Consider the following 24,524-nt stretch of genomic DNA (forward strand, 5'->3'; position numbering starts at 1 on the left):
CTCACAGCAAGAAGGTCCTGGGTTTGATTCCAAGCTGGGGCGGTCCGAGTCCTTTCTGTGTGAAATTTGCATGTTCTCTCAGTGTCTGTGTGGGTTTCCTCCGGAAATACTAAATTAACTGATGAATCTTATAGGGCAAGCCGTAGCCTAGTGGTTAAGACAGAGGACTAGTAATACAAAGGTTGCTGGTTCAAGCCTCACCACTGCTAGGTTGCTGATGTTGGGCCCTTGAGCAAGGCCCTTAACCCTCAGTTGCTCAGACTGTATACTGTAATGTAAGTCGCTTTGGATAAATGTAAATGTAAATGAATCTTGTGTAATGAGTAACTACTGTTTCTGTCATGAACGTTACCAAAGTGTGTAAAAAATTACATTAAAATAAATAAGTTAGCCGTCTTGGTTGTACAAACATCTACTAAGGGTCGTTTGCGGGTTTAAAAAACATGTTTAAGAGCATAAAACAATCCTTAAGGATCCTGTTTATGTGATTTAGTAGTTTCTATGGATAAGAGACGCTGTGTTGTCTTACCCTCACTAGCGTTATTTAATTCGCACCCGTTTTCTAATAACATCCGCTTTCTGTAGCAGTTTTGACAAGCAGTACACCAATGGTAGCACGAAGATGTGGACGTATTAACCAATCAGAGTTTATTATGAAAACGGGTGGGAAAATTTGTAAACGCTGCTGTTGCTGTGGTAATATAGTGAGTTTTGCTGAATGTCGGTAAGAGCTTTTGTAAAAAATGAGCTAGTTTGACTTTTAAAATCATTAGTAATGGTTGTTTACTAGGTTTCGAGCAATTTTTGAGTATTTAAACGTAAAATTCGCGCTGGTTTAATGTAGTCGGTTGTAAGGTTATCAGTTTACTAGTGTGTTAGTTGTTAGTCCATTTGTTGATGTTCAGTTAGATGCCCTCATATATTAGTGAAGGAGAACCACAGTAACACAGTCACAACTGAGCTTTGGTAGTTTTTTCTATACAAGTAAGTAAATCAAGCTTCATTTATTTATTTATTCATTTTTTCACGTAACCTGGTTAGGGTCGCGGCGGGACAGGTGCAGCCCCCAAACCCTGGGGGCAAGGCAGGACCACAGCATGGACATACACTGCAGACCCATTTTAGTGCAGCCAATTCAAGCCTTTGTGCTCAATCTGTAACCAAAGTGTTTGGTTTTACAACTGTTCTGTTTTCGATGTGACTTACAGTACTGTGATCCCCAGGTGGGGCGGTCCGGGTCCTTTCTGTGTGGAGTTTGCATGTTCTCCCCGTGTCTGCGTGGGTTTCCTCCGGGTGCTCCGGTTTCCTCCCACAGTCCAAAGACATGCAAGTAAGGTGAATCGGATATACTAAATTGTCCATGACTGTGTTTGATATAACCTTGTGAACTGATGAATCTTGTGTAATGAGTAACTACCGTTTCTGTCATGAATGTAACCAAAGTGTAAAACATGACGTTAAAAACCTAATAAACAAAACAAACAACAAACAGTACATTGTCCAAACAATTGAGGGTTAAGGGCCGTGCTCAAGGGCCCAACAGTGGTAACCTGGCAGTGATGGGGCTTGAACCAGCGACCTTTCTATTACTAGTCCAGTACCTTAACCACTAGGCTAATGCATTGCATTATTCTGTACTGGTCACTCCTTTTATGCTGTAACCATAATTCAGTGTGTAGGGTCTGTGACTGTTAAACAGAACAATCAATTAACAGATGAAACAAATACAGCCATTTGACAGGTTGAATCGAGACGGATGCAGTAGCTGGAGATTAGTTGAATAAAACTGCTGTACTGGTATCAAACAGTGTGATTTTACACCTATGTGTGATTCTTTTTCAGCATGTTTTAAGTCATGATGGGCGGCCACTTTCCCTGAGCAATGTCTGGCGTTCCTTCCCGACGCGGGATGCTCCAGTCCGAGAGCATTCAGATTTTGTGTCTGACAGCATCCAGTGGGGTTCCACTGTTCTCCCGTGGCTCCTCCAAGCAGCTTCCCTTTTCCATAATCGGCTCCCTGAATGGCGTGCACATGTTTGGTGCTGGTCACGATGCCGTTCTGTCCTGCTGTGAGACGCGGCATGGAGGACAGGTGATCTGGAGAGTGTTCCATGACAGCTTAATGCTTATTGCCGTGAGCAGCCACGCTAACGTGAGCGAGCTGCAGTTGCGCCGGCTACTGGAGAACGTGTGGAACTGCATGGTGCTTGTTTTAGGGCTGGACGAGCTGACCAATGCGCGGAATGTGGAGCGGCTGAAACGGGAGTTGCGATCCTGCTACCGTTTAATCGATGCGCTTCTCGAACGCAGCACGAAACTGGACAGTAAGGGGCTTATGGGAGATTTAACACATTGCGCTGATTGTATTCTGGTTTCTCAACCCTCCGTCCTGCAGGAGGCGCTAGATGCATTCAGCAGGGCTGTTGAAAGCGAGTTCGGCTGCTTGCTTATCGATGGCAGGCTAGCGTTGGGTACGGAGAAATGGTGGCGCCTCGCTCCACAGGAACTCGTCCTTCTTACGACTCTTGTGAATTTGCCTTCTGGAGTAACTTCAAGTGAATATCCTGTTTATTTACCTCAAGGTAGCCCCAACGTTGCCCACAGGCTGCTGTGCTTCCATTTGCTACCCGGTGCCGTGGTTTGTGCCCTGTGCGGCCCTAAAACATCTCTATTTCAGGCAGAAACTGCACTAGTTAGCCGTTTTTGGTTTCCAGTAGTGGAAAATCTGCGCTCCTGTCTGAAACAAGCCGAGCAATCGGCTCTTTCCCCTTCCGTAAGTCTACGCCGGGACGTCCTAGCTCTGCTGCTAATCAACCGCGACTCACGCCGATCCCTAACAACTCTCGGCCCCGGCTCGTCAAAATCTCGCCACTGGGAACTTCTGCGCCTGTTCTATACGTTCGCAGAGACTCGCTACTTTGCACCGGAGGAAGCACCAGTGTCAGTGCCAGTGCCAGTGCAGTCTACGACTACAACCACAGATCCACTTCACGAAAACTTTTCCAAAGGTTTTACCCATCAGCCCGTGCACTGCTACCTCGTGACTGATGAATGTAAATGCTATGCCATACAAACACCTCAGCATCAACTGTTCCTCCTCACAGATCCCTCCTTGCCCACCTTCGCCCTACGCTCCATCACCACTCAAACACTGGATGCTCTGACCACGACGACAGGCTTCTAATCATCACTGGGTTACAGGTCATAGCAATGGTGGATGTTTATATAGTACTGCTATGTTTACTGTAGGATAGAATTCATGGGTCTGTTTGAAAACCTAGTGAGCTGCCTTGCTGCCTACTGCCTACCTAGACAGCTGTCTCAGTGTCTCTACTAAAAAGGCATCAACTTATAAAGCAGATTATTTAGACACACTACTTAGACAGAGATTACAGCAATTACATCAACGCAGTTTTAGCCTACTAAGTTAGCCCCAGGCCATTCAAACCAATAAGCATGCTAGCTAACGTCTCCCTCTGTGTACCGTAAACGGTTAAACTGTCCCTGACGAGCCTGAATTTACAAATAAACGACGCTTGTGCACCTTTATACATAAATATTTATATTTAAAAGGAACTCCGTTGGTTGCTTCGCATTGGTCTGCCATATTTGTCATCTTTTGTGAGAAAAGTCGCCGCACTGAATGCTGGGATTGCTGCGGAAGCATCGAATGCTCCCGCATTATTCAGTCAGATTATCACTCAGAATTAAGGCACCTCAGTAGGAACATTTTAAAGCATCTGAGAATTTAGACACGCCCTCTTCTCGGGAGTGTAGGATGATGTGAAATGCGTCTGTGCAGAATGATCACTAGGTTTTCGGACAGACCCAGTGTGAAGGACTTCTGAACCAGTTCCTAAAGACTTAATGTAACAGAAAGCAATGAGATTATTTGAATGCATTGTTATCGACGCATTACCCTGACGTCTTTTTAATGTGAATTTGTTCTATTACAGTTTGAATGGAATGATCACCACTGTAAATGTTTAACACTGTGCATGTCCATGACACATGAAGCAAAAACCTAGTCGTACCTACTGTTCTGTTTATTCCACAACATTCTGCAGCCCATCAGTCAGCAGAGGATTTGTAAGGGCTGCACTGCTGTTGGACTAGAAGAACTGGTTTGCATTTGACATTTGGTTTTCAGTAGGGTTCTCTGTGCAGACCACTGGAGTCTAATCCTGAATATTAGGATGTGTGTCATGAAACATGAAAATAAACTGAAATTTAAAATGTTCATTACTTGAACTACATTCATAAGTAAACCCACTGGTTACCAACAGAATCTCAGAAATCTAAATCCTGAACATCACACTGTCATTTCAAACTGAACAAGACAAAAAGAGGGAATACATTTTGTTTATTTGGGGTTTTAGATCCGGCGACAGCAGAACTGAACACTGTGAGATAATGTGTGTGTAGCAGTGGGACTCCTACTGCTGTATTTGGGTGTGTAGGGTGTGTCAGGATCGAGCCGCTGAGATAACTCCACCACTGTCGTTTTACAACTGACTGTACCGTGCTGTCGTGTTGTGTATATAATGTTTTATACTCCGTAATCTCAACTAGCTAGATCCAATAAACTATTTTATCTTTTTTTGATACTCAGAAGCAAATACACTGATATACTGTCAAAACAGCTCTGACCTGATGAGACATGGACTCCACAAGACATCTGAACGAATCCTGTAGTATCTGCTACCAGAACGTTATTATGAAGTAAAGTCATTCAACTTATTTCTGTACATTGCTTGGTGGATTGTCTGCATCCTAATGAATTTTCCAGACGAGTCAACCTACTTCTATTGCTCCAATGTCCAGTTTCAATGCCAATGTGCCATTGTATCTGCAATTAGAGCTACAGTTTGCCCTTTGTTGGTTCATATCAGATGCCATAGTCTTCATGGTATCAACGAGTCTTGGTCATCCAACAACCTGTCAGCGGTTCGTGGCTTATCCCGACAGCTGCCAGTGAGCACCACTCGTTGTTTTGGACATACCTCAACCCCATATCTGATTTGGCCCTTATGTAAGTCACTCAGGACTTTGTCTGATCATATCTGCAGCATTTAGCACTGAGTAACACCACCAAGCCCAACATTTAATAGATCCCTGATGTCATGACCTCCCCCCTCCCCCTGCATTTTAGTGCAGCTGAAAGTTGGCAAGCCTAGTTGGGATTGCATTTGGTAACGATTACTGTTGTGTTTCTTGTTAGTGTGTTGTAGTTTTAGTTTCCACCCCTTTTATTGACAAATAGGGAGGCCTGAAAAGCAAAAACAAGTCCTGTTTTTGCACTTGGAGTCGACTTAAGTAAACACATTTTGATCATATCCACAGTATCCAAGTGATGCCTTTAACTTGACGTCTGACCATCCAGACACTTTCTATAAGCATAATGAATAAAAGTAAAGTCCTTAATTAGGAGCTCTACTACAGTGTATAATTAATTGAGTTCAGGATCTGATTTACTACATATTTGGACATCTTATTTCGAAACCATGGGCAGGTCAACCCCCCTTTTCCCCTGCAGCTGTGACAAAAATTTGTGCCTATTCAGTCAAAAGAGCATTTTTGTGGTTTCACAGGAAGTCCTGACTAACAAACGTTCGGATTCCTCCAAAACATGTTTATGAGGCTTAAAGTCAGAGCACCATGGATGCTGTTTGAGTTCTTCTACACCAAACTTGGGGTGGCACGGTGGCTAAGTGGGTAGCACTGTCGCCTCACAGCAAGAAGGTCCTGGGTTCGATCCCCAGGTGAGGCGGTCCGGGTCCTTTCTGTGTGAAGTTTGCATGTTCTCCCCGTGTCCACGTGGGTTTCCTCCGGGTGCTTCGGTTTGAATCTTGTGTAATGAGTAACTACCGTTCCTGTCATGAATGTAACCAAAGTGTGTAAAACATGACGTTAAAATCCTAATAAACAAACAAACAAACACCAAACTTGTCTACAGAAAGAATGTGTCCCTAAAGTCTGGACACATGGGCAAAATGCGTACTGGAGGAAACCCACACAGACACAGGGAGAACATGCAAACTCCACACAGAAAGGACCTGGACTGCTCCACCTGGGGATCGAACCCAGGACCTTCTTGCTGTGAGGTGACCCACCGTGCCAACCTTTCCACTATTTGAGATGCAATATGTATGTGTGTATTTTAGTAAACAGTAAAATTGCGCCACCTACAGCCACGTTCCTACACGCACCGTGGTTACAGCCTAAATACTCGTACTTCCCTATTGGATAGTTTGCATACTATTCTAACATACTGATCAGTGCGCAGTTTGGAGAGGATCTGAGAACATGGGAGGAGGAGCCGCACTGGCTTTATTCACCGCGGCTGATGACTCGAGTCTCCTCCCAAACTTTGGCAGTGTGTCCGGGCTGAAGCTCTTCTCCGAAGCGTCTCTGTGTGGGTCTGTGTCCGTGCGTCGTTTTGGAAACAGGGGAACGTCTGTAAACCTCTCCGGTGCGTAAAATATAGTGGAAGGAGGGGGTCTGTGCGCACTCCAGTGTTTAAAAGAGCGGCAAGTTTGTATAACGTGAGTGTGAGTGGTGTGCGTAACGTGTGTGTGTGTGTGTGTGTGTGTGTGTGCATGCTGTAATGACCGGGCTGTCCGGTTGCCTTATCTTGTACTGTCCCTTACCGGGATCAAAGGTCTCGGCTATGTTTTGTTGATATTTCACCAGGTCTGTTTGCGTCCCTGCATGCGTTGCATTTTAATACAGCACGAACACACCACCGGTCTGGTTGCGCCAAAAGTTCAGAACGGTTTAACTTATATTAGTGAATCATTTGCGTCAGAAATGCTCGTGTGCGCATCAGTTGCGCGTTTAAGTAAAGCAGGCGGTTCACAGCGCGTACTGAACTCCTCTCTCCTCTCGCCTCTCTGGTGTCCCAGCAGGACTCTCTCAGCAGCTCGGGGTAAAATGGCTCAGGATGTGGGGCAGCACCGGCACACTAAAGTGCTCACCATAGACACCATGAATGCCAACGTGAAGAAGGTGGAGTATGCGGTGCGGGGGCCCATACTGCAGCGAGCTGAACAGCTGGAGAGGGAGCTCAGAGAGGTAAGAGATGCATTTTTTTTTTGAGAATATATCCTACATTAACACTCATGTAGAGCTTAAAATCTAAATAACATACACTGATGTCTATAGAAAGTGAAGTAACATATGTGGTATGTACAGTACATTAAAGGCTATAGAGTTTGCTCCATATGGCCAGAGTTCAGTTGTTTTTATAGAATAGAATGTGTTTATTTGTCATATATAGGGCAGTTGAAGCCTAGCGGTTAAGGTACTGGACTAGCAATCAGAAAGTCACTGGTTCAAGCCCCACCACTGCCAGGCTGCCTGTTGGACCCTTGAGCAAGGCCCTTAACCCTCAATTGCTTCAAACTCTTAGCCTTTCGATTGATAGCCCAAAGCTCTACCCACCAGGCTACCACTGTAGCCCAGAGGTTTACACAGATGTTTCATACACACCTTTTGATAAAATATGCAAAAGAAATCGATTAAATGAAATAAATAATATTTTTTTTTATTTCTATCAGTGTTGGAAAGTCGCTTTTCACAGCACGACTTTCACAGTTTAATGAGTTTGATGTGAAGAAGCACCAGTGACCTGCACAAAGCTTTGATCTCAACCCCGCTGAGCACATTTGGCATGAATTGGAACGTCGATTACGAGCCAAGCTTTCTTATTTAATGTCAGTGCTTGATGCCACAATTGCTCTCTTTACTCACTGGGCACAAATTCCTACAGACACACTCCAGAACCTCATAGAAAGCCTGTTTTAGCTGCAGTGGTGGGTGGTGCTGGTCCATATTAATCAGTGGCCATGGTTTTGGAATTGGATGTCCAAAAACTTGACCATTTATATACTGTTTTTAAATATAAAATAATAGAAGAATAGAGAGAGGAACATCTACAAAATAAACATGGATACCTCTAGTACTCCGATTAATATTCAGTATAACTAAAAATATGGACACTTGCTTGAATGGCACTTTACACTTTTACGAATGTGTTGTATGTAGATCTCAGAGTCAGATTGCATTTTCTCTCCAGCTTCCTTATGCAATACACAACTATGTTAAAATAACCTGCAGAGCGTCCAGTTACCTGGCTAAAGACATGTTGTGACGTGATGGGGCCTGCTTCACACTGTCCTGCCAAGGGGTTCTCAGGTACGTCTAAAGTAGCTTATCAGTAGACAGAAGTCGTCGAGTCAAGTGGCTTCAAATCAAAGTTATCTTTTGAGTTTAATCAGTGAGGAGCAAGCTACTCAAAACGTTACTCAAACAAAAATGGAGATTAGCCACAGTGCAGCTCTTCTTCGAAGAAATATAGCTAATAATACTTCAGTCTACACAGCACAGATGCTGCAACCATTACAGATGTTACTGTACATCTGTCTCTACTAACAGTGCATTTAACATCAAACAACTGTCTCATACAGACAAGGACTGACTAAACTAAACTGACCAGGCTAGTCTAGTGCTTTCTATGGTACTAGCTTTAAACATTCATAGATGAATGAATCTGTACGTCAGTAATATTTGCACTGAGCCGGTTATTGAGAATCAAAGCAATGTACTTCAAATGACTCAACAATGTCTCTGTAAATAAACACTTAAGGAGGGGATCAGTAACCGGACAGACACGTTTTTTGAGCAGCTGATACCTTCTCCCCTCGCTTGGAATTCTCCTACGTTTCAGGAATGGACGGTTTAAATCGGCCTCTCGTACCCAGCCACAAGGCCCCAGATTCCCCTTTTTTTATTGTGGCATACAATCACTGCCACTATTAAAAGCTTGGCCTCATTTTTGGCATGTGAACAGAACATGCTGACTGATTAACCAACCGGAAAGTTATTTACTTGTGTAGTTTAGACCTGCCATAATAAAAATAATCTCTTGTATAACCTACCATAGAGGACACAATCCACAACACCACAGAAATCAGTCAGGATCTTATTGGCATTGTCTGAAATAGAGTAATAATTTGATTACATGATCATTTCATTTTTCATTTTTATGAACGATTTTATTCTGTTCAGGGTCGTGGTGGGCTTGGTTCACCAGCGAACAATGGCTGCAAGGCAGTAACACCCTGGACAGGGAGCCAATCCTCCGCAGGGCCAACCACACCACTCAGATATAGCCAATCATGGATGGATGGATAAATAGATGGTTAAATAATTGATTGATGGATGGATGGATGAATGCCTGGATGAATGTTCTAAATACTTACAGGAACGACAAGCTCTAACCATGCCTATGACTATAAGATCTTTAACCAAACCAAAATGGAAACGGTCCTCGATCTTTTGACGTAAATCAGTCTGAAAGAGCATCTCCAGGCCAACATATTAAACCGACCAGCCGACCACCCCTCAGCACACAGTGGGATGCGGTTGCTCCTACAGCATTGTCCAAAAGATCCGTTGGCATCTTACCAAGCTCCAGTTCTCAGAACTTTGAATCTCTAAGAGTTTCAGGAACCCCCCAGTTTCCACGGTTGTTCATTAAAAAACAGACTGTGCTGCTCCCTCCGGGCCTGCCGAAACCAACAATGGCTTCATTTATACCTCTGCTATTTAACACCAGACATTTCGCGGTGGCACAGATAAGCCTGCTGCACCTTCTTCATTTTCACACACGGACTAATTGTTAAGAAGAATTTTCTCTGAATGCAGAGATGTGGTTAACTGTTCCGAATCGAAGGCAAAGGTGAACAGGGAACACACGAACATGGGTGAGCACAGGTTGGATACGAGTGCTGGTAAATCGGGTTTCGCTGTGTGGAAAGTGTCTCTAAAAAATATTGAAAGACTTTTTTTGTTTCTCAAGCAGCTGAGTAATATTAATAACTGCACACAACAAGGTTCAGTCACATATTTTCTTGGAAGTTGACCCTCCAAACATTGACCTACAGTATAATTCCTGTCATGGGCTAACTAAGTAATCCAGTACAAAAATTGAAACACTCACATGAGCGCTGCATGTCAGCCCACACTGAACCCACTCATATGTTAAGGAATAGGACCAATGTGAACCCATGTGGGCCCAGTAAGAGAGGCTCGCGTAACGTTTGGGCATCTTTAGGTTGTTTTTACGAGCTGTGGCTGTGCTGAATGGGTTCACACCTATAGGACAACCCTTTGCCACTGAGCACATTCTCCTAGCCTAACAGCTCCACCCGAAGTGAACCTGTTCAAGCTTGTTTGCTAAGAATCAGTTTAGATGTGTACATTCACTTTAAATACACAGTACAGAAGTTTTAAACATCCTCTACCGCTGTTTTTTATGGGTAGCAAAGCTTGCAAGCAAGCCGAGTGCCGTTGTTTTTTGGGCAAAGAAGTAGGACTTCCAATTATTCAGTCACAGAAACGAACAATTGAAGAAATAGATGACACACCTGTCAATTTTTACTCTACACGGTTACAGTGTGCATAAGATAACATTTTGCTAGGTTCTCACTGATTATAATAAAAAATGAAATTGTGTTTTTGAATGGCATCCACACCCTCACCCCTGTGCATGATTACTGTCTTTTAATCCGTCCAAATCCCCGCCGTTAGCAAACACAATGGTAGACCATGCCGGAGGCCGATCTGCGCCGTCACGGCACGGTTTCCTGGGGAAGAAACCAGTCTGCACTTTATACATGTTTACACACCCACATCTCAAAGTCTACCTGCAGATCATTACTGAAAGCAAGTGCTCAACACAGGGACTTTTTGCTTAAAACGAATCACAGATCAGTTCAGTTGTTGTATGTCATAGCAGCAGGTTAAAAGGCCCATTTACCTCCCTCAGAGTCAAGTGTATAAAAGGAGACGTTTGGTTAAGTGACGGAAATAAACATACAAATAAACATGCTGCGAGATTGAAGTCCAGTCTGACTCAGAGAGCCGGTCATTCTGACCCTGTTTTCTCATTAAACACGACTTAACGTTTGCTAATATTGTCGTTCATTTTGGTGGATGACTGACTAGACCGGGTGCTATTTAATGGCTCAGTTATACTTTGTGTGTACTTTGGGATACCAGTTTTTACACACTCTGGCTTTTTTATTTGTTACTGTTAAAGTCCAAAGTTTACATACGCACATATAGAACATGTACACTGTACATAAAAGTCTGAGGCCACTGCCACTATTTATGTACATTGATCATTAACTCTGGCTTGTATTCATGCATGTAATTGGCTAACTACCAAATCATATGTTAAATATGTTAAATTGCCTTTCTTTTAGATGTAAGTATGTTTCTGGGCAACTGAAATGTGGGACTGGGCGAGCACATTATAGGATTCCAGTTGGCTAATTATATAATTTATGATTTGTCCACTCCTGAACGTATCTAAACAGTTTGGTTGACTCGGACAGACACCGGTGCTAATGCAGAATTTCTCTCTTTTAACATACAGTATGATTTGTAATGTTTACTCCATAACATGCCACATTAATTTGATGTACAACCCCAAATCAGAAAAAGTTGGTACAGCATTGAAAATGCAAGCAATTACATTTACTTTCACTTTTATTTGATGTCAGACAGGATGAACCTGAGATATTTCATGTTGTGTCTGCTCAACTTCATTTCATTTGTTAATAAACCTCCATTCCAGCATTTCAGGCCTGCAACACATTCCAAAAAAAGTTGGGGCAATTTAGGGCAAGTAATGAGGGGAAAAAAACTAAATAATGATGTGATTCCAAACAGATGTGATTGTAATCATGGTGTAGTACAAAAGCAGCGTCCAGGAAAGTCTTTGATGAGCAAAGATAAATAAAAGTCAAAGTAAATGTAAGGAAAACTGCATTTTTATTTTATTTGTCCCAACCTTTTTTGATTTAGGGTTGTAAAAAATACTTGAAATGCCACCAATCCTACATTTGACGTTCCAAGTTGGACATTCAGTATTCTGGATTATACAGAGTTTAAACATGTGTCATGTGTATTACAAACGTCATTTATTTTTGGCACTATTGTGGATGTAGGATGTTTAGGTGGTGCAGCGGTAAATGCTGGCCATCTAAAACAAACGTGTTTGGCTATGGTGAAGGACCGAGCCCTCATTGCTTAGCAGGGTTTGGACCATTTTTACTGCGCGTTTAGTTTAGAGCGCTTAAGTTTGTTCCTGTGTGATGATTTATAGGTGGTACTTAAAGTTTTTGGAAGATTAAAGGTGCTACTTGGTTTAAAAGGTTTGAGAAGCACTGCTTTAGATTTATTCTCTTGACGTTAGTGGTCACTGCGGGGCCTGTAGCACTTTGATCTCTGTCAGGCTGTGAAGGTGTCCAGCTGTGTGTGCAGGAACACAAACTCGGACCCTGCGTGAGTGCAGTCCAAGCACCGCATGTGCTCTCTGACTGGTGGTCAGTGAGAAGCTGGTTTAAAATTATCAGTCAAAAAGTAAATGGCTTTAACATCAAAAATCAGGATTTTGAAGTTTGGCTTAGCTGTAATTGCTTCTCATCTAATTAAAACTGAGTAAAACATCTCAGACAGGCGGGTGGGTTAGAGTGGGTGTCTCATACACAACTTGTCCTGATTGGCCAGCGGTAACAGGCGTGTTTTTAATGTGAAGCCTGTAGTACATACGTGTGTTTAATCCTGCTGTTTGGTTATTGATTCAGCTGATGCTGGCTCTGTTCCTGATTACTGGAGGAGCAAACGAGCCTGTCGGGTCTTGAACAAATTCAGATATTAGAGAGCATGATGAGCAGAACAGCTGCACTAAACTGTATCACATCTGTATTAAACTTTGGATGACTTTTAATATTTAGGTTTGTAGTTTAAAACCAACAGTTTAGTTGGAAACCTAAAGCAACCAATTTTCTTTTTAAGCTTAGTCATAAAATTCGAAATAAATTAAAGACAAAGAATTATGAAATTCATCAGGCTTTTTGTCACCACTCACAGCTGATCATGGAATATCTAGAAGGGAAGAAATTTCACAAACTGACTTCCTGCGATGGTGGTGTCCTATTACAGAGCCGCGCTCAAATACACCGAGCTCTCAAATGTTTTTTTAAAGCAGACTGCATGGCTCAGAGCTTGATTTCATAAACCTGTAGCAATGAGACTAAATCAAACACCTGAATCAACTGATTGAGACGTGTCCCAATACTTTTGCCCATATAGTGTATATTAGTTTAAGCAATGTTCTGATAAGTAAATAAAATTCAGCTCAGAGCGTTTGCTTCAGTGGAAAGGATCAGATTTTAGGAAATCTGACCTTTTGTACAAGGGAACACATTTCTTCCTTCCTTTCAGAGAGTCAAATAACTAAAACTGCTGTGCTGCTCATTCAACTCATTCATTCATTCACCCACTCACTCATTTATTTACCATCTAATTTTCTCAATCATTCACCTACTCAACTTGTTCTCACTTATTCACTCATTCACTTACTCGTTTACTCGCTCATTCACTTACTCATTTACTCGCTCATGCATTCACTAATTCATTCACTTAAATTATTTACCAACAAATTTGTCACTTATTCATTTACTAATTCACTAACTTGTTTACTAATTTACTCACTCATTCACTCGCTCATGCATTCACTTACTCATTTACTCACTCATTCACTCGCTCATGCATTCACTCATTCACTTACTCATTTACTCACTTTCACTCATTTTCTCACTTATGTATTCATTCACTCTCACTCACTCATATAAGCACTTATTCATTTACTCACTCACTAATTTATTCACTCATTCACCCATTTATTCACTCACTCACACCTAGAGACAGTTTAAAACAGCCAATCCACCTTTTGCATTTTTCCTTGATTTCATTCAGAAATGTGTGCACTTGTGCCACATTTAATATTATCTTAGAGTCTTTGGGAATCTGTGGCCTTGTGATCAGCTCACTCTGTAATCTCTTTATATCTGAACATTTGCCCTCATACTCCCAACACACTCATATGTGAGAACTCGCTGGTCCCTGACCTCCTTATTTATTCTTAATCATTTCTGTTTTTCTCGAGCACAAGTAACATAACACATAAAGTGTTTTATATAATACAGATTTATATTTTTTATCAGACAGCCACGATGTAGGTTAATGTTGGAGGTTGGAAGTTATGGTGTTTACGGTTCTGACCTCTCAGTAATAACGACAAATGAGCCGGCATGACGGGGGTAAAAATGAACAAATCAGCTGTTGGTTCAGTGAAAGTGCCTTTGGTGAAAAGCAAACACGAAGAATGCAACAGACGGCTGAGAATTGTTTGCTGGTGACTGATAAGCCGTGTATGAAATACATTTTAACTCGGGTAATAGTAACTGCATTAAGGGTCAAACATTTCCAGCAGGGCAGTGCAGATGTTTTATTTGAGTATTGTTTAAGCTAAATTGCTTTACAGTTGCCATTTATTCATATTTGCATTTGTTTAAGGGAAGCTTTGGTAAGACATTTACGAACATAATAGAATAGTGAGAAAGGTTTAGCCAGAATACATATAACTACACATTACTATCAAGTTAATGCACAGTAGAGAACAATTTAAAGGCAGATTTGATCATGCTGATTCATGTTAATTAGGTGGCTAATTATATGTCAACATATATTTTTATTTACAGCATTTAGCAGAAGCTTTTATCCAAAGAGACTTACAATTGTGATGAATACAGTCTAAGCAATTGAAGGTTAAGGGACTTGCTTAAGCACCAAACAGGCAGATTTGGGGCGTAAACTAGCAACCATCCGATTGCATTTACATTTTCAGCATTTAGCAGCTCTTATCCGGAGCGACTTACAGAAGTGCTTCCATTTCCCTACTCTAGTTTAAATAGACAACAGACAAGGATATGAATCTACTGAAACCCTGTTAGAACAGCTTTTTATTATTATTATTATTATTATTATTTCTCAGCCTAAGTGCTCAGTAAAGAGGTGATGAAGGTCTTTAATGACGACATTGAGAGACTCAGATGTTCAAATGGATAGTGGAAGTTTGTTCCATCACTTGGTTGCTAGTACAGAAGAGCCTTGATGCCAGTCCTCCTCAAGTTCTGGGTGGAAATTCAAGACAACAAGACTAGTGGCTCAAAGGTCGAGTGGTACAGACCAGGGTTATATGAGTTCTAGTCCAGTTACTAGTCCATTACTAGTCCAGTTCCTTAACACTGCCCATACATGGTTTATATTCATATTTGTGTGTGTTTCCCATATGAACACATGAATGCCAAAGACTTCATAAATATTCATAATCAATAGTTTTAAAGCAGTTGATACGAAGAAACCCAATTAATTCTAATGATCGTTTCCTGTCTTATTTAGGGAGTGAAAAAACCCTTCGATGAGGTCATTAAAGCCAACATTGGAGATGCCCACGCTATGGGACAGCAGCCCATTACCTTCTTCAGACAGGTAGGCATCACAGCTCCCCCTCCTGAACCCTCACTTCACTTCAGACTAAGCAGTCATGAAAACTTCGTCTCTTACAGCTTTACTTTTTGTTTTGTTTTGTTTGTTATAAGGTCTTGGCGTTGTGTGCGTATCCAGATCTGCTCGACAGTAACAAGTTTCCAGAAGATGCTAAAAACCGAGCTCGACTCCTCCTGAAGGCTTGTGGAGGAAGCAGCATCGGTATGTTAAACATGTGTCCTAATTCTGCTTGAACACTCAGACTGTTAATATTTACAACACAGCTGCACACAGCTGGATGTCATGGGACAAAGTTGGAAGTAGCACCGATGAGATTCGAACCCCGGATCTCAGCGGTACTGAGCTGGCATATTTTACCACAAATATGTTCTTCCACCTGAGCACCTAAATATCAAAATGATATGATGTGGGATTGTTGATGCAGGTTCTTATACATCGAGTCAGGGTATCGAGTGTGTGAGGCGTGACGTTGCCAGTTACATCAAGCGCCGGGACGGTGGGATCGCCAGTGACCCAGACAACATCTATCTGACCACGGGCGCCAGTGACGGCATTATGGTACGTCCATTTATCTGTTCACTGCTGGAAGTCTGTGGTTTATTAAATCTGTCAATTTTTTCGCACTTTGAATACAACAATACAGTTGTATTTTTTTTCTGGAATATCCTGAATATTTGTCTTATTTATTAATATTAATGATATTTTAGAAACTTGACATAAATACACCTGAAAAAAGTGAAATAGTGATGGTATAGCGAGTATAACGTCTTATTAATGCTTATAATTTTGGAATGTTAAGTCTCATGGTCAAAAACAGGTTACAAACAAGCTTATGGTCAGGTGTCCACGTACTTTTGGAAGGTCTGTTTTAGGAAGAATGGTTTAACAAAGTTCAAAGCAGGAATAAAAGATCTGTATTTTCTCTCTGTTGCTGTTTCTCTGTCTCTCAGACCATACTGAAGTTACTGACGGCGGGCGAGGGTCGTACCCGCACGGGCATGATGATCCCTATCCCTCAGTACCCTCTCTACTCGGCTGCTATCGCTGAGCTGGACGCAATTCAGATCAACTATTACCTGAATGAGGAGAAGTGTTGGAGTTTGGACATCAACGAGCTCCAGCAGTCTCTAGAAGCTGCAAGAAAGCACTGCAACCCTCGAGTACTGTGCATCATCAACCCTGGAAACCCCACAGGTACGCACGGCCAGGTGTCCAAATACTTTTGGATATGTAGTGTAAATGCATTACAGTGTAATTTTACTCCTGAACATTTTATCCTGATTACAGGTCAGGTACAGAGCCGGCAGTGTGTCGAGGACGTGATCCGGTTTGCTGCCCGCGAGCGTCTCTTTCTAATGGCCGATGAGGTAACGTGATATATTTAAGGAGTGCCTTTACTTCTCATTGCTTTTCTTAATATCTGCAGCTTTTTAATACCCTGTGTTTTAACCCGAACTCTCTCAGGTGTACCAGGATAACGTGTACGCAGAGGGCTGTGCCTTCCACTCTTTTAAAAAGGTGTTATTCGAGATGGGTCCTGAATTCTCCAGCACAGTAGAACTGGCTTCCTTTCATTCCACCTCCAAGTGTTACATGGGAGAGTGAGTACACCTATTCAGCCACTAAGCCGGGAACTGATTTTGATTTTGGACGCTTCCCATGCTTGCGAAGCTTAATCCAAACCTCATTTAAAAAACAAGCTCTTCATGGAAAAGTAATTTAGAAAACAATTCAGTCACATTTATGAGAACTTAATGCCTCAAACTGTCCCATGTTTTACTGCTTCACTGCACTCCACTGTATTCACCGTTCTCATTTCCAGGTGTGGTTTGAGGGGCGGCTACATGGAGGTGATAAACATGGACCCAGAGGTGAAGGCTCAGCTCACCAAGCTGATTTCAGTGCGTCTTTGTCCACCTGTACCTGGCCAAGCTCTCATGGCCCTGGTGACCAACCCTCCTCAGCCAGGAGAGCCGTCTCATACCCAGTTCGTCAAGGTACACACATATGATCACTTTTTATAATAAAAAAGTTCAATATATGGTGCACACGGTGGATACAGCAGTCTAATGTGCTGGTCCACCACCAATATGGGTCTCAGACAGAGTTTTACTGTCTGGACGAAGCGCTGGGACTAGTGGTGGAGGAGAACAGAGTGCATAACATGTTCCTCTGCTTTAAGCTAGTGGTCAGGTTTAATTACCTGGATAGAAAAAGTCCATCCAGGTATCTTTGGGACAGGCTTATTTTTGGTATTTATAGCTGTAAATAAAACACTAAGGTCTATATTAACAAAGTAAAGCATAACATTGTGGACAAGTTGGGTTTTTATTGAGTTACATCAGAACAGACCTTTATTGTTACTCCATAAATAGGTTCTCACCTGTAGCTCTCCAGGTACTTTGATTTTCTCCCACTTCCCTACTTTAATTACACTATTAGTGCATGTGAGTGAGTAGATGTGAGATTTAGCGCTGGACACAACACTAATACTGAAGTTAAACAATAAATAATAATAAAAAAGGCACCACATACACAAGCACCTGTCGTCCTGCTCCCTCATACGTCTGACACTTCTGTATTTCCTGCTCCAGGAGCAGAAGGCCACGCTGAACGATCTGGCACAGAAAGCCAAGCTGACTGAAGACATTCTGAACACCGTACCTGGGATCAGATGTAACCCAGTACAGGGGGCGATGTACTCGTTCCCCCAGATCAGTCTGCCACAACGAGCCATCAAAGAGGCCAGGGTTTGTTTCCTCTCCTTACTCTGATCAGTATCTGTGTTTTCTCTCATCCATTAGTATAAAACTTGTAAAAATGTGAGTGTGTGTGTGTGCAGGAGAAAGGTCAGGAACCAGATATGTTCTACTGTATGATGCTTCTGGAGACTACGGGCATCTGCTTGGTACCTGGCAGTGGGTTCGGTCAAAAAGAGGGAACCTATCACTTCAGGTACATTTACAGAAACACTGATTTTTGGGAAGATGTGACTTACCAGACCTGCAGATTTGTGCCATTTTAGCTGATAATGAACTGACTGCAATCGACAATTCAGCTTTTTTCTATAGACAAGATATTTATTGTTTTAATTAATCAGTTTTATTGTTTTTGTAGATGATACATTCATTTGAAATGTAATGGCTGCATCATATTTGAAAATATTAGGACAGGTACATGTGTACCATTGTGTCACATCACATTTCCTTTTAATAACATTCTGTAACTCTTTGGGAACTAAGGAAACCAGTTCTTGTATTCGTATAAGTGGATTTTCTGCAGCTGCTGACAGGCCAGTCTAGCACCTCCACTCTGTTACTACAAAACACGCTACAGGCACATGCACAATTTGGTTTGGCATTGCTGAAAGAAGCAGGTAGCTTAGTGGTTAAGGTACTGGACTAGAGATCCGAAAGTGGCTTGTTCACTGTTGTGCCCTTGAGCGTGGCCTTTAACCCTAAATTGCTCAGATTGTATTCAGTGACATTAGTTTCGGATCAAAGTGTCTGTGAAATGCCATAAATGTAATTATGTTCCTAAAAAAAGGTGACGGTTAAATAAACACCACCCTGAGATTCAGGAGTTTGAGGTGTGTTGCAACCATGGTGAAGATTAAGGAGCTGTCACGAAAGCTGATAGAGGAGATCATTTCATTGCATCAAATGATGAGTATAAGGTTTCTAAACACACTATTGGAGATATTGTCCAGAAGTGTCAGACTTATGGCGCAGCAGCAAACCTGGCCATGGGAGAAAGGCCCACATTTACTACAAAACACTTACAGGGTGACCTGAGGAAGGTTGGAACAAATGTGTTAGTGGCAACCATGCGAATATCACTTAATAACCAAGGACTTCATCTATGCTCACCACTCCTGACAAAGAAGCACAGAAAGGGTCAACTAAAGAGTTCTAGGACACAGTTCTATAAAGTGGCAAATCAATATTGGAACTGTTCAGCCACTTGAATCAGCGGTTTGTCTGAAGCAAAACAATATAATTAAAAATAGATCTTTACTTTCTTTTTTACTTCTTTACTCCTCTCGCAGGATGACGATCCTCCCGCCTGCAGCTAAACTGAAGATTTTGCTGAATAAAGTGAAAGAGTTTCATCAGAAATTCACAGAGCAATACTCTTAACACGTCCTCCCTGATTACTCTACACACTTTATCACCTGGTGCCTAGAACCTGCCGGCAGTCCTGTCCAGAATCCACCGACGGGCTTCAGCAAGAATGACTTATGATATATAAAAAATGAAATGCATTTGTGATTAAATGCTAGACAGACGTAGCAGATACTGCACATTTAATCAAAGGTTAGATTGTCAGCACTACTTCATGTTCAAGCAGTAATGGACTAACGTATGAAATAACTGAGCAAATGAAACGATTGGAATGTGTGTGTGTGTGTGTGTGTGTGTGTGTGTGTGTGTGTGTGTGTGTGTGTGTGTGTGTGTGTGTTTGTGAGTGGGTGTGTTAGACAAATAATAAATAGTACAGTAATCACCACTAGAAGAGGCAACGTAGTTTTGCACAGCACAGTTCTGCATTAAAATGTGCAATTATATGTTTGTCATTTTTAAACGTTGTAATTGTTTTTATGTAGAATAAAACATGATTTTACTGATCGTGCTGCTGTTTTAGTTGCAGAACAATCATTAACCACAGGATGGCGCACTTATCATGGCTAAATCTTGCTCATGCTCTTTCATTTGATAGATCTGTTGTGCTAAAACGGTGGTATTTCAACTGCAAATCGATGAATCTGTGCTGTGATTCCAACATATCAGAAACTCCTAACATTATTTTAATATAAAGAATAAAGATTAAGCCTTAGCATTTTTGTTTAGAAGTTTTTGTAGTTCTATTCAATGATCTAAACAATTACTTAATGTTGATTGGGAGGGTCATGAAGCTGAACTGCCATTTAAAACCTGCCATAATAAAATTATACTTTTTTTTCTCCTTTGGCTGCTCCTGTATTTAGGGGTCATCACTGTGGATCTGGTCTGTATACCACACTTGGCACAGTTTTCTTTTCTATTTATTTATGTACAGTATTTTCTCCCTTTTTATCCCAATTAAACATAGCCTGTTATTGTTCCGCTGCTGGGGATCTCGATTGCATTCGAGGAGGGTAAATTCACCTGCTCCACACCCCCTCCAGGACCCCTGTTTTTTTTTTTTTTCTGTGTCTCAGTTGATTCACACATGAGGTGCCTCGGGCTGCCAACCCCACCCGCTTTATTAGTCTGGTCATTTCCCATCCGGCAGACTTGATGGCCTATTTTTTGTCACTGCCAGCTGTGCCCGCTAGATGGCGGCCAGTCGACCAATAGGAACCAAGGAGTTCTGAATCTCAGTACTAGTGTGCTAGTGCTTGGCACAGTTTTTACGCCTGATGCCCTTCCTGACACAACCCTCCTATTTGTATCCAGGCTTGGGACCGGCACTGAGAGCGCAGCCTCCTAAAGTCAAGGCTGTTTCAGACGATACCCATCATGTAAGTGAAGATAGTACAGCTGAGATTCGAACCATGGATCTCAGCAGTAGTGGGCTAGCATACTTCACCACTACGCAACCTGAGGGCCACAATGACAAAGAGTAATATGATGTAAGTTTTCTACATCTTATCTGTCAGCTGTTAGAATTACTTACATTGGGAAATCCATATGGGTATATTCATTATCTGATGGAAAAATTAATAGGTCCAGTGATCTCTCTGCATCGTTCTAAGTACACTGTTTTACAGGATCAGGTGCACCCTATGGTGCAAGCACAATTTTCTTATGTAATGTTCCCATATTCGGGCATAATGCCCGTCAAATCCGCTGCTAAACATTTCCAGTGGCTTGAGGTGAAAACAAAGAGTCATCAAGCTTTATTTACGTTCTTCTCTTTATCAGATTTAAACATTATTAAACATAGGAGGTTCTGACACACAGAACTGGAGATTGTGCTTATGGCTTTTATCAGTCCATTCAGGACTTGTAGTACAGCATTTAAAAAAACGATTCAAGCAGTTCTGCAGGTCAGTAGTGGCCTTACTTTGTCCACCTCTGCATATTTGTCATCAATTTTCTATCAAAAGTCTCAGAAATTCTTCTTTCCTTTCTCTCCCTCCCCTTTTCCTTGTCCACCAGCTACAGCGTTTTAAATTGCACTACAGTTACGGCTATTACAGTAACAACCGGTGGGCAGGACGACCTGACAGCCAATCAGTGATGCTATTGTTTTCTGGCCTCTCACCACTAACCCTGTTCTTCAGTCTCCATGATTTCACAGAGCAACATGCTTCAGGTTCTTCTACAAACACTGCAATTTAGAAAATGATGTGCCTGTGTGCATCACATTTATCTTACAATGGTTTAAAATAGCAGATCAGATTCAGCAGTGCAAAATATAACGTACAAAAATCGTCCAGGACGATTGTGAGTCAGTGAATTTAAATAAGCCTTCGCTCAGAAGGGAATTCTTTTCCATTAACCAGTTTCTTTTATTTGGCTATAAATGATTTTAAGTCATCAATTGTTGCATGCAAAAGTTTGGGCACCTATTACCTGATTTTTGTATTGTGTGATGTATATACGTATATCATATTGACATATGTATGATGTGTTTTAGTCATCATAGCTTTGGAAGTGTCCACGCTCAATTCTATTTACCCAGACGGCCTAACCTTGTTTTCGTGAGACTGAGGGACAAATAACTGAGTATTAGGAGTATTAGGAGTGTTGTCTTTATTTTTAACTCAGCAGATTTAGTCATATTATTAGAAAACACAAACAATAAATCTATCAGAGACTTTAAATTCTATATTTTTTTCTGTAGGATAAGAGTTTAGTTACTTGTTAGTAACTGCAAGCATCAATCAACAAGTTGTGCATGTTAGATTACCGCTGAAGTTTTCAGCCAGTCATTATGCACAGCATGCACGCTTCACACGTGAGTTTCCATCTTTCCGAGCCGGCCGGCGCTCTCTCTGTGGTGGATTAGTAATTCTCCCCCTCTGTCATGGACTGAGGCATCAGCAGAAGGGTTGAGGCACGGTCAGGAGTGGACGCATGCCAGTCATGAGCCTCAGTAAGGTCTGTGATCATGCCTCTCTCAACAACACAAATTCAAGCCCAGCAACATGGGTCAGTAAAGCTTCGGACGCGTGAACAAATAACTGTTGTTGTGACTTCATGTGTGTGCTGTTTTGTGAGATACAAGAGCTCGACTGATACACAGCTGATAACTGCCAGTGAACCCTCGCACGAGTTTGTTTTATAGGTTTATATAAGGGTGGTAAGTCATGGCTCGGCAGGAGAAGAGTGGTGGCTCAGTAGGAGCTCTGAGGGGGTGATGGTGTGCTAACACCTACTCCTCCTGCCGTCTCATCTGTGCTCGAGCTCTGCGTTCTGGCTCAGGACGGACGCCAAGCGAGAAACTTCACAACAACTTCAATAGAAACACAGTCATCAGCGAGCAGCAGGTGACCAGGAGGTGATATTCCACACGCCAGCGAAAGAATGAAGACATGGAGGTCGATTCATCACGGAGCACTGAACGCGTTGCACATCTTAACACAACATTCTGTCCTCTTGTTATTTTTTTCCAGACTATATGGACAAGGGGACCCAAATAATGCCAGTAAAATGCCAACTGTAGACATCAGGCATTCCTTATTCCTCAAAATAACTAGACATGCAGGCAGAAAGTCACATGGACACTGGGAGAACACTCGCTCACTCGCTTATCCAGTTAGGGTCACAGGGGGTGCTGGAGCCTATCCCAGCTTTTCAATGGGCGCAAGGCACACAGTAACACCCTGGATGGGGTGCCAGTCCATCGCAGGGCAGACACACATAAACACACACACACACATTCACCTATTGGGCAAGTCAGTGTCTCCAATCAACCTGACTGCATGTTTTAGGACTGCAGGAGGAAACTGGAGCTCCCGGAGGAAACCCCACGCAGACTCGGGAAGAACATGCAAACTCCACACAGAAAGGACCCGGACTCTCCACCTGGGGATCGAACCCAGGACCTTCTTGCTGTGAGTCGACAGTGCTACCCACCGAGCTACCATACTGCCCACCGGGAGAACATGCAAACCTTATCTGTGGGAATTTTTACCCTGTTATTTTGACGAGCATTTGTGAGGTGAAGCACCGATTTTCAATTCATTCAACATTTGGGGTTAAAGCTCAGGGCTCTGTGCAGGCCAACACAGGGAGAACATGCAAACTTTGCACAGAAAGGACCCTGTCCACCTGGTCAGAGAATTAAACCCAGAATCTTCTAGCTGTGAGATGACAGCACTACCCACTGCGCCACTGTGTTGCCCACTACATTACTCCACTTTTCCTAATTCTGTTTTAAGAAATAAAGCTGAAACGTTTCATTATATCTAAGACAAAGCAAATGCATGAACACTTTGGCATTATTAAACACTATTATAACATATTTATATAATTACCATTTATTTAATTGCCTTGCAAATCAATTATGTTATCCTGTCAGTTCAAGCAATAAACATTCAGAATAAATCAAGTCCCGCTCTGAAATAAAAAAGTTGCCACCTGTTATCAGAGACCTGCTTGGATCACGGCTGTACATCTCCACATACCGCGTGACTCACAGTGCCGAACGTCCAAATGTACTGAGCAAGCGACTGAACGTGCCAGCTGGAGAAAACAACACAGACCGCGAGCAACCACTGAGTCAGAGGGTGTGTTTGTGTGTGGTGGTGGTGTTGGTGGTGGTGGGTGTACGTCTAAAAGTGAGCGTTCGTGCTTATGTAACATTTTGACATTCTATCACTGCAGTAACTTTTTCGCAATAATGTGACCCATAATGCACCACGAATTGAAATAGGAGGGGCTTTCAGCAGATGACATACAGAAACAAGCACGACTGCAATTAACAGCAGTGGAAAACTTGTCCGCAGCACCGATTCTGTACTTGCTTACAAACTAGTTGCACTTGTTATGAAAATGTGTAATAATTACATTTACGGCATTTAGCAGACGCTTTTATCCAAAGTGACTTACACTACTGTGACAGTATACAGTCTAAACCATTGAGGGTTAAGGACCTTGCTCAAGGGCCCA

At 42.2% G+C, this 24,524-nt stretch overlaps 2 protein-coding genes across 4 annotated transcripts; both read left to right on the forward strand.

Moving 5' to 3' along the window:
• Positions 1-1,882: 1,882 nt before the first annotated feature.
• On the forward strand, positions 1,883-6,962 carry fuz (fuzzy planar cell polarity protein). The gene is made up of 2 exons (XM_062988111.1): positions 1,883-3,201; positions 6,909-6,962. The coding sequence occupies exon 1, from the start codon at positions 1,883-1,885 to the stop codon at positions 3,182-3,184; it is 1,302 nt and encodes a 433-aa protein (XP_062844181.1). The 3' UTR covers positions 3,185-3,201; positions 6,909-6,962.
• On the forward strand, positions 6,386-20,051 carry gpt (glutamic--pyruvic transaminase). Of its 3 annotated transcripts, none has more exons than XM_062988101.1 (12): positions 6,386-6,472; positions 6,906-7,074; positions 15,316-15,405; positions 15,516-15,624; positions 15,848-15,981; positions 16,374-16,617; positions 16,711-16,790; positions 16,888-17,024; positions 17,246-17,420; positions 18,018-18,173; positions 18,266-18,378; positions 19,472-20,051. In XM_062988101.1, exons 2-12 carry the CDS (start codon positions 6,934-6,936, stop codon positions 19,560-19,562), a joined length of 1,470 nt encoding a protein of 489 aa, XP_062844171.1. In that variant the 5' UTR covers positions 6,386-6,472; positions 6,906-6,933; the 3' UTR covers positions 19,563-20,051. The 3 variants fall into 3 exon arrangements, with proteins under 3 accessions (XP_062844171.1, XP_062844170.1, XP_062844169.1); XM_062988100.1 differs by having other exon boundaries at positions 6,392-6,472; positions 6,909-7,074; XM_062988099.1 differs by lacking the exon at positions 6,386-6,472 and having other exon boundaries at positions 6,747-7,074.
• Positions 20,052-24,524: the final 4,473 nt, after the last annotated feature.

This window comes from Trichomycterus rosablanca, chromosome 25 (genome assembly GCF_030014385.1).
Source record: "Trichomycterus rosablanca isolate fTriRos1 chromosome 25, fTriRos1.hap1, whole genome shotgun sequence".
In the NCBI taxonomy this organism is placed as follows: Eukaryota; Metazoa; Chordata; class Actinopteri; order Siluriformes; family Trichomycteridae; genus Trichomycterus; species Trichomycterus rosablanca.

Coding starts and splice junctions, on each gene's coding strand:
- fuz (XM_062988111.1), top strand. CDS start 1,883: ATGTCTGGCGTTCCTTCCCGACGCGGGATGCTCCAGTCCGAGAGCATT.
- gpt (XM_062988099.1), top strand. CDS start 6,811: ATGCTCGTGTGCGCATCAGTTGCGCGTTTAAGTAAAGCAGGCGGTTCA. Junction 15,406..15,515: donor CCATTACCTTCTTCAGACAG/GTAGGCATCACA, acceptor GTTTGTTATAAG/GTCTTGGCGTTGTGTGCGTA. Junction 18,379..19,471: donor GAGGGAACCTATCACTTCAG/GTACATTTACAG, acceptor CTCCTCTCGCAG/GATGACGATCCTCCCGCCTG.